At 37.4% G+C, this 13,110-nt stretch overlaps 1 protein-coding gene across 1 annotated transcript in view; it reads left to right on the plus strand.

The window, feature by feature from the left end:
- LOC118810039 overlaps positions 1 to 7,823 on the plus strand; it is a 28,411-nt gene extending 20,588 nt beyond the window's left edge. The window contains exons 15-26 of the mRNA XM_036573556.1: positions 1,156 to 1,359; positions 1,508 to 2,120; positions 2,207 to 2,321; positions 2,422 to 2,553; positions 4,037 to 4,137; positions 4,270 to 4,383; positions 4,545 to 4,668; positions 4,853 to 4,975; positions 5,064 to 5,216; positions 5,966 to 6,087; positions 6,188 to 6,335; positions 6,542 to 7,823. Coding sequence (XP_036429449.1) covers positions 1,156 to 1,359; positions 1,508 to 2,120; positions 2,207 to 2,321; positions 2,422 to 2,553; positions 4,037 to 4,137; positions 4,270 to 4,383; positions 4,545 to 4,668; positions 4,853 to 4,975; positions 5,064 to 5,216; positions 5,966 to 6,087; positions 6,188 to 6,335; positions 6,542 to 6,544 — 1,952 coding nt within the window. The 3' untranslated portion in view covers positions 6,545 to 7,823. The remainder of the gene's footprint in view (positions 1 to 1,155; positions 1,360 to 1,507; positions 2,121 to 2,206; positions 2,322 to 2,421; positions 2,554 to 4,036; positions 4,138 to 4,269; positions 4,384 to 4,544; positions 4,669 to 4,852; positions 4,976 to 5,063; positions 5,217 to 5,965; positions 6,088 to 6,187; positions 6,336 to 6,541) is intronic.
- Positions 7,824 to 13,110: the final 5,287 nt, after the last annotated feature.

The following is a 13,110-nucleotide window of genomic DNA, read 5'->3' on the forward strand; positions in this document are numbered from 1 at the left end:
TTAAAAAAGAGCTTTGACGATGAACCTGTTAACAATGTTTTACTGCAGTGGACGTGAATCCCGATTGTTTGCAATAGCACCTGTTTTCATTACTCTGTACTGCTGTGTATTTAATATGCAAAACCAACCCCCAAGCCTTTTGGAAAAAGTAGAACAGGGGTCCTGTTGCATGTGGCAGAAGCTAACACAGCATGCCACAACAAGAACATCATACCGTCAAACATGGTGGTAGTGTGATTGTGTAGTGATGCTTTGTTGCTCCAGGGCCTGGATGACTTGCCATAATAGACAGAACCACGAATTCTCTTTTGTACTAGAAAATTCTGTGGGAGAATGTCTGTTCATCAGTCTGTGATCTGAAGCACAAGAGCAAGTCCACCTCTGAATGGCTCAAATGAAACAAAATTAAGGTTTTGAAGTGGCCTAGTCAAAGTATGACTTGAACCCCATTGAAATGCTGGGGCAGGACCTTAAATGGGCAGTTTATGCTCAAAAGCCCACCAGTGTGGCTGAATTGAAGCAATTCTGCAAAGAAGAGTGGGCCAAAATTCCTCCACAGCAATGTATAAAAGACTGATCTCCAGTTACAGGAAGCATTTGGTTGCAGTTGTTGCTACTAAAGGTGGCACAACCAGTTATTAAATTTAGGGGGCAGATACCTTTTTTTTTTACATTGGTGATGAAGGTTTCACATTTCATATGAGGACCTGAAACCATTTAGTGTGACAAATATGCAAAATTAGAGGAACAGAATGGCGGAGAAATGAGAGTGAACACAGTGCAAAGGGTTTAAGACTGATGTACGCTGTGAAATAGCTATACCAAAAGACCATTCTTGATGCAGGTGCTGAGGAGTAATGGGATACCAAAGATAAGAATTGTATAGGATATTTTAAGGGATAAATACAGCAAATAAATGTATTTAACTCTAATTTACTTTAAAAAATTGAGAAACTTTTACACTTACATGGCTTTAAGTGGAAAAGTCATTCATATGTTTTTACAAGAAATTACCACAACTTTCACAGCAATTTTATTACAGTAACCTGTAATGAACTACATAGAGCAGATCCAGGGATGAAGCTACAGAAGGTGGTGAAATTCGTAACTGATTTGTAAGTTTTTCTTTTTGTTATATATTTTCACCTGCAACAGAAAATGTCACCCTTAAGAACTTCACATCTTTAAGATTTAAGACAGAGGGTACTCCTGAAGGGTCTGTAGAGGAGACAAAGAACAAGAAGAGGGTCTGGATGGACAGGATGAATGGTACTCCTCAGAAGTCTGTAGAGGAGAGAAAGAACAGTGAAAGGGTCTCTGATTCTTTCATCTGTAATATCCCTCATAAAGCCCTGTCAGGTATTTCCCTAGGTTTTTGTTTTTTTAACCTCTCACTGCCTGTCTCTTTCTGCTTGACGTTGATTAGCATTTATTTATTTATTGTGTGGTGTAAGAAGTCTGTGGAATTAATAAGGAAACATTGTGTCTGCTCTCTTCCTCATTATAGTTTCAGAGATTAATGAACTATTAAAAAATGATTCTTTGAAAGAGGCCTATGGGAACCTACTATCTCTGCGGCGGGAGATTCAGCGTGAGCGGGAAGCTCTGGGTGAGACGACCCCTCTAGTGGAATTAACTAATAAAGAGAAAGATCTGTCTCAGCTTTGTAAGACCCTGAGGAACAAACTGACTGATATTGTCCGACACTCCTGTGACTCGACCTCCAAAAAGCTGCTGATGCACGCTGCCCACATCATCCAGGAGGAGGAAAAGAGAGAAGGAGATCCAGGAGGGATGAGGGGATGGATGGATGCCTGGAGGGCTGCAGTAAAGGACGGGGTGACAGAAAAACTCGAGGGGGTCCATCTGGACAGCTGTGAAAACAATGCTTCCTGGTTGGCGGTGCACTTGGGGCTTCTGGGTAAAGCGATTGTGGAGCTGCTGGAGAAAGTGAAGACAGAGCTTGTCAGCTCATACCCACCAAGCTTTAATGTGTTTGAAACCTACGTTTCATCTTGTCATGAGTTTGTAGAAGAACATCTCAGTGAGCTTCTGGGACAGATCACAGAACTTAAAGATTATTACGCCATGCTGGATTTCGCCATCAACAGCTATCACAGGTCAGGAGCTGCACTGAGTATATTAAAAGCTTTTGTTGATTGCCTTGACACTCAATCCAAATTCTGTTGTACTGCTCACATTACAGTGAGAAGATCCTTGGCAGGCCCTCTTTGCAGCCAGAGATGAAGGAGCAGAAGGCTCTTGCACTACCTGATGACTTTCTAGAACAGATTAAACAGAAATACTGTAACTGTCTGCAGGTGAGAAACGACCACAGCTGCAGGAACCTGAACCTATAAGCATATTAATTTCATTTCTTGATTTGTGGCTTATTGTGTTTATTACTATTTATTTTATCAGAAAAACCTACAAACTTTACTTGGCAACATCATTAAAGTTGAACATGACGATGTGTGGAAGAAGAAACAAATGCCGCAGAGCATAGTAGATGGAAGGTTTCCCATCTCTGAAATTCACATTGACATATTAAAGGTATTGTGTTGCTTTGAGCTGTCCTTCCAGTGTTATATTTTCTGATCCTAGCAGTGCTTAACTTACATTGCATTACGTTCTCTAATTCACTATGCATCAAAGTAATTATTGTATTTAACCTTTGATTGCAGTGTGCGATCTTTTTATGTAATGACTATGTATGTAGCACAGCATCTGTGATATGCACAGTTTTTTCCACCACCATCTATCATGCCCATCAATGGAAAGAGACCACTCAAAAGTGTAGAGCTGGTTTGTACAATATTGATTTGTATACAGAATTTCATTTCACGTGATCACATATGGAACATGCATCCAGTAGATATGGCTGTTTCTGTCCTATATGGATTAATCAGATGTTGCTCATGTAGGATTTTAAGACATTGCCTGCAAAGCCAATCATCTAGTTTGACTTCATCTTACCTGGTTTCTCCTTCTTCCTCTAACTCTCTCTGCTCTGTTATCAGCAAACTGAGCTGACAAGTGAGTGTGGTTTCATTCATTAAAGTAAGCCCAAGGTGAGCTACTGTAGGCATGACGTCTTCACTTCTGCACATAGCTTTAGCTAAGTTGGTTATGTGTTGGACACTTTTTTAAATGACCTGGAAATGTCTACAGAAAATGGCAAGACAGTCATTTCCTATATTATATGTATTGTAACCAAGACAAACCCACTCTATGGTGTATTGCTTTCTTTTTCTCTCTTCAAAAGACTTGTTTAGGAAAATTCTTTGATTCTATGAAAGTGTTACTAGGCTAAACTTATCTTATTAGTCCATCTTATTCAAAAGAGAACTAAAGTGATGCAAAAAACATGTTAATGTCTGTTTTTATAAGATTAGCCCCAACAGCATACTTTAGACTGTCTTCTTATTTTGGTGGATGCATCTTTGTTTGATATCTGCTTCAGTTAGTCACTGGAAATTCTCTGTAATGGCAGGGGAACTTTCCAAACATAAAATAATGTCAGGGAACACATTGCCTATTGTCATATTAATCATTACCATATGCACGTATGACATGATATGCATTTGCAATGTGAACTGTGTATTTCACTCTTTTACAGATGTTAATTCAAATTCTTGGTATTTAAATGGGCTACACAAAGTAGCTCATTCAAATACTGCCCCTGGGACCCCATAAGACCAATGCTGACCAGATATTATTTGGGTGGCATAGTACCATTATCAACATAGTAATGACATCAACATGTTAATGACATCTAGTGAGTGTTACGTTGGTACAACTGCATTGTGCACAGCAGCACTGCTTTATTGACAAAGCAGCTGATGAATTGTGCAGCAAAAGATGAGCTACAGTCAGTAAATGCACACCTTCAATGTGCACTTAGATGGTAGCTCCAAGGTACCTCACCATTGTGTAATTTTGCTGAAAATTAAAGTTATTGCTAGTCTCATCAACAATGTTTGTGAATAATATCAATAAACTGTGTGTGCAATGTAAACAATTTCCTTTTTTTTAGATAATAGCAGGATTTGCTGAGAATTCTAAGAAGATTGATGGAAACCTAGAAAAGAGGGTTCTGTGCTGTTGCCTAGAGGCACTGAGGCCCTTTCCAAAAAGGTAAAACCAAGCATGTATGTGTCAGAATACACTGTCAGCACTAACAGTAAAATAAAATTTTAAAGGGTCAACTTCATCAATTGTAAAACACATATCACCTCTTGCGGTTGTCTTTTTTTACATGTTGTTTAGATTTGAGGAAGAGTTGTCAAAGCAGAATTCCTCCTTGTTGGGCTCAAATGTATTGGACTGTTGTCTGTGGGCTAAATATCATGTCGCATACATAAACAGCTTTATCTCACTCAAGTAAGTCCTCATCAAAAGCAATGTTTCAATAAGGTGAAAAGCTATCATCACTACACTGTAAAAAGTGGAACACGAAAGAAGCTGAAGTGGTTTTAAGTGCTTCTGAGGTCTGGATTGATGTAAAATATCACTTTTGTTCACTAGGTGTTTATCTGTTCCAGAGAGGAGATGGAACGCTACAGAGGCAGCTGCCCAGATCAGGAAGACCGGCTGGGGATGGAAGTAGACAGGCTGGTTCTCCGACTGAGACAAGCTCTGCTAGAACAGTTTAAAGCTGAAATTGAGGTGGGCTATGCTGGATTTAGCAACAGATCGGTGTTGGGTTGCAGGTACAGTACTGTACCATTTTTGTAATCATTGTAGCCACAGGTTTCCTGGATTTTTCAATTTATTGATTCTATTATTTATCATCTATTATCTCCATTTATGAAAAAAGTATTTTAATTAAATGTATTACAATTTGTTTCAGCCCTACAAGGAGAGTTTGATGACCAAGAAATGGCTCAAAACAGATGATGATTTCAATGAAATAATTAACAGAATAGAGACCTACTCTGGATACACCAAATCTATGAAATCTCCACCTGCGCAAGTGAGTCTGATCTCTTTGACTCATAGGTGTAAATTCCTCTGGAAAAAAGTGTCTTACAAAGTGTTAACAAACACTTTCATGTCCACAGTCCTTTGCCAATGACCTGCATTACCATGCAGTGAAAGAGTACATTTCTGAGCTTCTGAAGGAAAAGTACTCGTGCAAAGGCAGGAAGAATGGTCTTGGTGCTGCTAAGATTAAAGGCCAGTGGGATCAACTCATCAAACTGTTCTCTGAAATGGTAAGGTACAGTCTGTTGTTTGTTCAGGTGGAACATTTGGTAATGCCTTAAGTTCTAGGTATTAACCAGGTGAGTGTGAGGTACAAACTAGGTAATTATTTTGGGTAACATGGTGGTAAGTTCTGAGGTAGTACAACTACAACATACTGATTTTGAACATACATACATACATCATCTAAACCGCTTATCCTTCTGGGTCACAGTGGGGTTGATTTTGAACAGTACTATGTAATTATTTCGGCAAAAAAATTTCTAGTCGATACATGACGTAAAAGATTTTAAACGAACAATGTACAAAGAGTCTTACTCAGTACGTCCCTGTTTATCACGTACATGAATGAAACTGAATCTGGGCTGTAAAAGAAATCAATAATTCTTATTATGGTTTTTCTTCAGAAGCCTATCCTTGTACTTTATGAGGTCATTTTATGCCATATAACAACGCCATACTTGGAGATGATACTGCCTAAACAAATTATACTGCAATCTACTGTAGGTATGTTTGTACTTACCATCTTCTTGCTTCGAATAATTATGAGGTATTTTACCATGTCCTTTATCAGCTTATTAGTTAACTTAGACTGTCTTGGTACTTATCAACATTTTACCCAAAATAATTGCACAGCACTTTAGAAATTGTTAGATCATTGTTAGATCAACATTGTAAATACCTAGACCTTGGGGGACTGTAAAAGAAAGCCAAAGATTTTATATATAAATGTTCCTGTGGTCTTTTTTTCTGCGTTCAGGGATCAACGTTAAATTGGCTTCACCCGCTAGGAGACCAGCTTAGTAAGATCATTGAGCAGAAGAATGAGAGAGACATAAAAAAACTCTTACCATCATTTGTTGAAAATTACCCAGACATCAGGTGAGCATACTGTTTCATCTTTTACATCATGAACTATGTTAATGCCTATTTTTACCCCATAATACTGTGCATACTCTTCTTAAACTTTCTCAATTTCCAGTAAGAAGCAACTTTCAGCCATTCTGTACTTCAGAGAGAGAGGTATTGTGAGGCATTCGAAAATACACCCAGTCATTCGGCGCTTTACTGAGCTAAAACAGAATTCTGAGAAGAAAAATCATGAACACACATTCTTCAGTGATATTAAGGTACCTGTGTTGTCCGATGTAATTACATAATATGTTAATTAGATAGCCTAATTTGGTTTTCTTTAGTAGCACTCTATTGCTATAGTAGAGTAGAATACTGTACTATACCCATAAAAAACGTTGTGGCAAAGTATTTTGTAAACATTTATGTTGTTTATATTTTCAAGTCTTCCACAAATGCTTTATCTTATCTCTCTCTTTTCCAGTGAGACAATTATATCAGTTTGCCACCGTTTCAGGAGTTATGGACCTTGATGACCTAAAACTGATTTTTGAGCATGCTGAAATGTATATTCCAACACTATTGTGCTCTGAATTCACTCAGCATAGGAGGACATCTGAGCCACACATAATAAAGGTTCTGATGGGCTGTGAAAATGCCTACTGGGCTGTGTAAACCCTTAAATGGCCAAAGTTTTTTTACACACTTTTATTACCTAAGAATAGAACAGCTCAACCTGTTTGTAGTGGAGTCCTTGTTATTGCTGAATTATAGGCCTTAGTATGTAATAAGCCTGGGATTTTAAGCCAAATTTGTTACATAATGCTGCATCAAATGTTGTTTGAATCAGGTGCTCTTTGGTGTCAAGGGAAAAAAATTCAGTGAGGAAAAGGAGAGAGAAATAATTTTCCAAACCAATGCAGTCTTTAAATTAAAATGTCTTTGTTGTATTGACATGTCCTAGTTAAAAATGTCAATACAATGAAGACATTTTAATTGAAGAAATGCTTTGGTTTGATGGGTTTTATTCTCTGTTTTTCCTCACAAATTTACAATTTTCATGAAGCTGCCCAAAACAATGCTAGTATCTCTTTGTGCAAGAGCTAGTACAGCCAAGTCGCCACCGCATCACAGACCAGTGCGTCATAGGCCAGTGCATTACAAACTACCACAACACAGATCACTGCATTACAAACCACTGCATCACAGACCACCGCATCACAGACCAAAACATCATAGACCACCGCATCACAGATCACCACATCATAGACCAGAGCATCACAGACCGGTGCATCACTGACCAGACCAGTACATCACAGACCGGTGCATCACTGACCAGACCAGTGCATCACAGACCACCGCATCACAGACCAGAGCATCACAGACCAATGCATCACAGACCAGAGCATCACAGACCAGTGCATCACAGACCACCGCATCACAGACCACTGCATCATAGACCAGTGCTATTTACACCAAATAACAACGACAACAAAAAAAAAACATTTCATTTTATGTGTTAAAGCCTTTTATTGTTATATACTTGAGTATGTTCAAATGTTTTTTCTTCACTCAGATATATTTTTGACCCCACACTTCCATTTTTAATAGAGTAAGACTTGGACACAGTGCTATCTTTCATTTTCACTTTCACAAGTATATTTTTACTGTTTTTTTACACCTATGAAATGTAAAATAAATGCATTACACTTTTTTGCTGCACATTTGCATATGTGTATTAGACAAAATCTGGTTTGTACTGTATTGACTGTGTGTTCCCTCTTGAATACCCACTCTGTGTATGTACACATCATCAACACTAGAGGGAGGCAGCTGTTTGAATTTTCAGCAGCTATTCACAGCCCACAGTCCTGGCTACAGTTATTGTCACTGACATCCTGGATTTATTTTGATTTTGTAGATATAATTTAATCTATTTCTTACTTATTAAACATACTGATTACACCATGTAGGAGGGGTTCGTAAAAGCCAGACATTTAGACTGTTTAGGTATGGACAATATTTATTTTACCAGATGAAGTACTGGTGTAGTTGACATAAAAAATGTTCAAAAATGTTCAAGAAATGTGTAATTATACATTTTTAAAAGAAAATGACATCTGTATCACAGAGCAGTGCATCAGCATTTTCACATTAAAAAAATACAGAAAAAATATGGATATTCACACTGATTAGATAATGATTTCATCTATGTCTTTGTGATTTCTATATGATATTAGAATAGAATCACAGCAGGATCCTGTTTAGTTTCAGCCACTGTGAGAGAGCCTTGCAGAGACAGGCAGAGTTGTGAATTGCACACTGATACAAAACTGGATAATTGTCTGTGAGGATTTCTAGTTGTTAATGAAAATGACAGGTGTGAATTACAGAGACTAGAAAGCAGGTTTTCAGGCTGTCTAATGAGTACACAAAAATAATCTTCTAAAAAATATAGCAGTAGCTTTAGGATCGTTTGAATTTCAGTGGGAGTCATTGGGAATATTGTAATTCTAGGTTATCTCAAATTCTGGCTCCAGTCGCTGACTTTCTCAATTTATTTTTTACTGTAAGATATTATTATTTAATTATGTTCTTAAACATTCTGATGGCACTGTATAGGGTTTCATAAAGCCAAACATTTAGACTGTTTTGGTGGAAGGATTATGAATTTTACCAGACAGAATAATGATGTCATTAATATCAAAAAAGTTCAAAAACAAAATGTGAAGTAAAAATTATTAAAAAGAACACGAGGCATAGACAGGTGTCAGTAGTAAATTCGTTTTTCACTACATACGTATTCACAATGTTGATTAGATAATGTTTAATGACTGTGCATCTATATCCTAGTGCTTTCTATGCAAGTAGAAAAAATTTACAGAGACAGGCAGAGTGAAATGCATACTGATGAAAGATGTGATAACTCTCTCTGAGGATGTCTACTTAATGATGAAAGTGACAGGGGTTAACTGCAGAGCATTTTGAGGCTGTCTAGCATACAAAAATAATTACAAAAAGTGGTGGAGTGGGAAAATATGAGAACTCAACAAAATAATGAGAACGTTTCTCAAAATAATGACTTAGCGTCTCACGTTTCAAAATAATGACTTAGCATCTCATATTTCAAAATAATGACGTAGTATCACAAAGTAATGGCATTATGGTTATATAATTTGTATGATTTTGCAGGTGATGCATGCAGGTCTATGATAAATCATTATTTACCCTTAATGTCAAAATGTCATGGTTGTGTACATCTAAATAACACACAATAAAGAACACTGTTTCAAAAAGTTGATTTTTTTTTGGAAATTGTTTTACTTTTTTACTTTAAGTACATAAGAGCATGTACCTTTATACTATATTTGAGTAAAAATGTAATCCATACTTCAATTTTTACCCAAGTATTTTTTTTTTACCAGAGTAGTTTTACTTAAGGAAGGAACATGTGTACTTCTGCCACCTCTGTCTGTCTTTTTAATGATGTAGTAGATGCAGGGCTGCAAACAAGAATCAGAATTTTAGTGATGTCCATATCTGCAGAAATGTGAGTTCACTCTATGTATAAACCACATTGCCAAATATATTTACTACACTAAGTGTTAATTTCCCCTTTATGTTTTTCACCATATTACTCCCTTTTTACCTATAATTTGCATTATCTACCCATTTCATTTGTTCATTTCCCACCATTCTTTCATAAATTGCTATTACACTTCCATAAACTGCTTTGAGTCCTGTTAGACTGTTTAATTTAGTTTACTTAGTTAATTATTTAACTTTTTATTTACCAGTCTACTTTTAAGCTGAAATACATTAAATACAAGCCTATATATTAAATCAATTGGCTGTTTCCTTTTGCACATTACTGATATTCTGCTGTTTTACATTGAAATTCATAACTGGAGGAATGAAAAAACAAACATTCTGAGACTACCGAGGTCCAGTCCTCAGTGTCCACATAGATAGTTAAGTAGCTTCAGAGGAGAAATCATTGGAAAGCATAATTCTACAACACAGGAAGAAATCTTAACACACCCACAGTCCTGTATGCTGAAAAATCTGAGCTGGAATTTGTCTGTCTTTCTCTGCATCTCGTCTGGAGTCCAAACATGCACTTTCTTTCAAACCTGTTTTTGTCTAAAGGAGAAAAAAGTGCATCAATAAAGGATGTGGTGTCGAAAAATATCTTTGAGACAAACAGATACAGAGTCTGAAAGGTAGAGAAAGAGACAGCAGTGAGAAAGTTAGAGATTGAACCCAAAGATCACAAATGGCAACCATGATGTCATTGATCCACTGAGGAAAAGGCGAATTCTGCTGAAGAGAACCGGTGAGAGCTCAATAACACACCAAAAAAACGAAAAAAAAACAAATGTGCTACAAAAGTGGCGAGCTGCAGAAGACCCAGCGGGTCTCATTTAGTGCTGTTTTATCTTATCGACAACAGCTTAAAATCAATAGATTCAGAGGAAAGAGGGTGCATAAAAGAGAGAAAAAGAGAGGGAGAGTTCTTTGCCTTGGAATGACCCAAATCTGAGGCACTCAATTTTAAGTACTGTCTGTCTGGTATAGGCATTTTACCCCTCAGTCTTAGGAATTAAACCTAATCTGTTCTGTTCCCACTTTTTAGGAGATGCCCTCAGTCTTCTGGCCTCCTGGATCATTGAGTATTTGATCAACAGTAAATCATCATGGAATATACAGCCTCACCAACATTAATAACTTTTATTACAGCCCCATAGTTCACGCAAGGCACAATGTGCAAAACGTCCTGCAATCCGTAAGCAGATGCACTAAGTCTTAGGCTTACTAACAAAAACAAAAAAATGTTGGAGCATATCAATACAACGTTAAAACCGAAGTAATTTTGTTTTATGAAGAAGGGGCAAGTCACATATGAAAGTATTTTTACATGCTTTATGGAATAATTAGTGACATAGAGGCTATGAATAACTTGCACAGCTCAGAGAACCCTTTTCAAAAAGGTGCTATACAGAACCAGTTACAGCACATCATTCTGTTGTATCTCCAAAATGATAACTTTACAGGAGAAGGAAAAAAACTATTTTACTTTAATGTAAGTTAATGGAACCAGACTTTTTTACAAGTCATTTTCGGCTGTTTCTTTTGGTCCATTTATCATGAAATTTACATACAATATAAAGGAGAGTAGGTATTTTCAAATTATGTCAAAAACTGACAAATGACAAAAAATGGCCATATTAGGTTTTCTTCTGACAACAGCGACATTCTCCATCAATATTAAGCCCTTTCATGATGCAAAGAACCCTTTCATCATGCAACAGGTTCTTTGAGTGTACAGGGTTCTATATAGAACCATTTTCTTTACCAAAGAGCCCTTTTTTGAGAGTGTAGAATCAGAATTGTTCACAGTGGTGGTGGGAACCAGACATCTGAAGAGTTTAATGACTCTGAAAGCTCCCTCACAGAAAGTCCATCCATCCATCATCTAAACCGCTTATCCTTCTGGGTTGCGGTGGGGTGCTGGAGCCTATCCCAGCTGTCATTGGGCGGAAGGCAGGATACACCCTGGACAGGTCGCCATCGCAGGGCAGACAGACAGACATACACAGTCACACCTAGGGGCGATTCAGCATGTCCAGTCAGCCTGACTGCATGTTTTTGGACTGTGGGAGGAAACCGGAGTACCCAGAGGAAACCCACGCAGATGCGGGGAGAACAGACAAACTCCACACAGAAATGACCCTGGTCGCCCGGCCAGGAATCGAACCCAGGCCATTCTTGCTGTGAGGTGACAGCACTACCCACTGCGCCACCATGCCACCCCTCACAGAAAGTCATTACATTAAATGTTTAGATATATATGTAATTACATATTATAACTATATATAATAAATAACTACCATTCAACAAGCTAGTACTGCTACACCAGCAAAACAATGTTTAATAGTTCTTCCAGTCATAACCGGATGTTTCCGCACCTATCATGAAATACAGAGATGAAGTGAAAAATATTGTGGATAGCAAACAGCCTAACGGTGATCTGCAAACCGTGTGTTACAAGGAAGTACATTTTTTCCACGAGAGCAGAGCAAAATGAAGCATATTTTAGAAGCGGTAACCACAAGTTCTGCACTACACTGCTGCTGCTTGCTCCTGTGCTGTTAATGTGGCCTTTTACACCAGCCACATGGCAAGCTCCGCTACAGCAGCCACAAACAGCAGTGTCGCACACATGTTGAAATAATGTGTGGTTGCCGCACTTTAAGCTTCAAGTATGTTTTGAGCTCTATGCCACTAGAAGCATGCATAGAATACTCAAAATATGTTGCGCTTTTGTGCCGTGTATTTAAATAACACTATTAATGTGTTCATACTAGAGATAAGAGCTGAATGGACTGCATCTAAATACAAAACCAATCTGTCATTATTTTATTTTTCTTTTCACAATCTCGCTAAGCATGTAACAGTGTAGGCCTATGAGTGTTTCATTCTTGGTTTATTTTTGCTTTTGTTGATTGAAGAAACATTTTCAACAAGGACATTTTCTCACATTTTGAACCTTAGGTTACTTATTTTCTTAATTCCATCTGTTTTCCTCTGCTCCAGCCTGACTTTCGCTCAACTCTAAAAGTGAAGTTGTTACCAATAATGTTTCATGAGCAAGCGTGATCATTGGAGCATTTGGAAAAAAAATACATCATTTTTGGACCTACTTGATCAATTTTATTTTGCAATATTGCAGCTTTTACATGTTTTATATTGGTTCACTCATTGAGATTTTACAGTATTTGATAAGGCAACTACTTCTTTGTGCTGAAGCTGTTGAAGTAAGTGATGTAATACAAATCCCACTGTTTGTTCCACTGAAAAAATGCTGACTCAAACATTTGAGAGGGAAGAGAATCAAATAGGGAAGAATAAGACAACCAGGACGTCAAAAGACACACTATTAAAAAAATAATAAAATGGTATTTTAAGTAAAAGTTAACCAGGCTACATTATTTTTTTAACATTGAAACAAACTTTTTAAAGTGTATTTTGATAAATGGCGGTTGGAAATTC

Source organism: Colossoma macropomum, unplaced genomic scaffold (assembly GCF_904425465.1).
Source record: "Colossoma macropomum unplaced genomic scaffold, Colossoma_macropomum, whole genome shotgun sequence".
Classification (NCBI taxonomy): domain Eukaryota; kingdom Metazoa; phylum Chordata; class Actinopteri; order Characiformes; family Serrasalmidae; genus Colossoma; species Colossoma macropomum.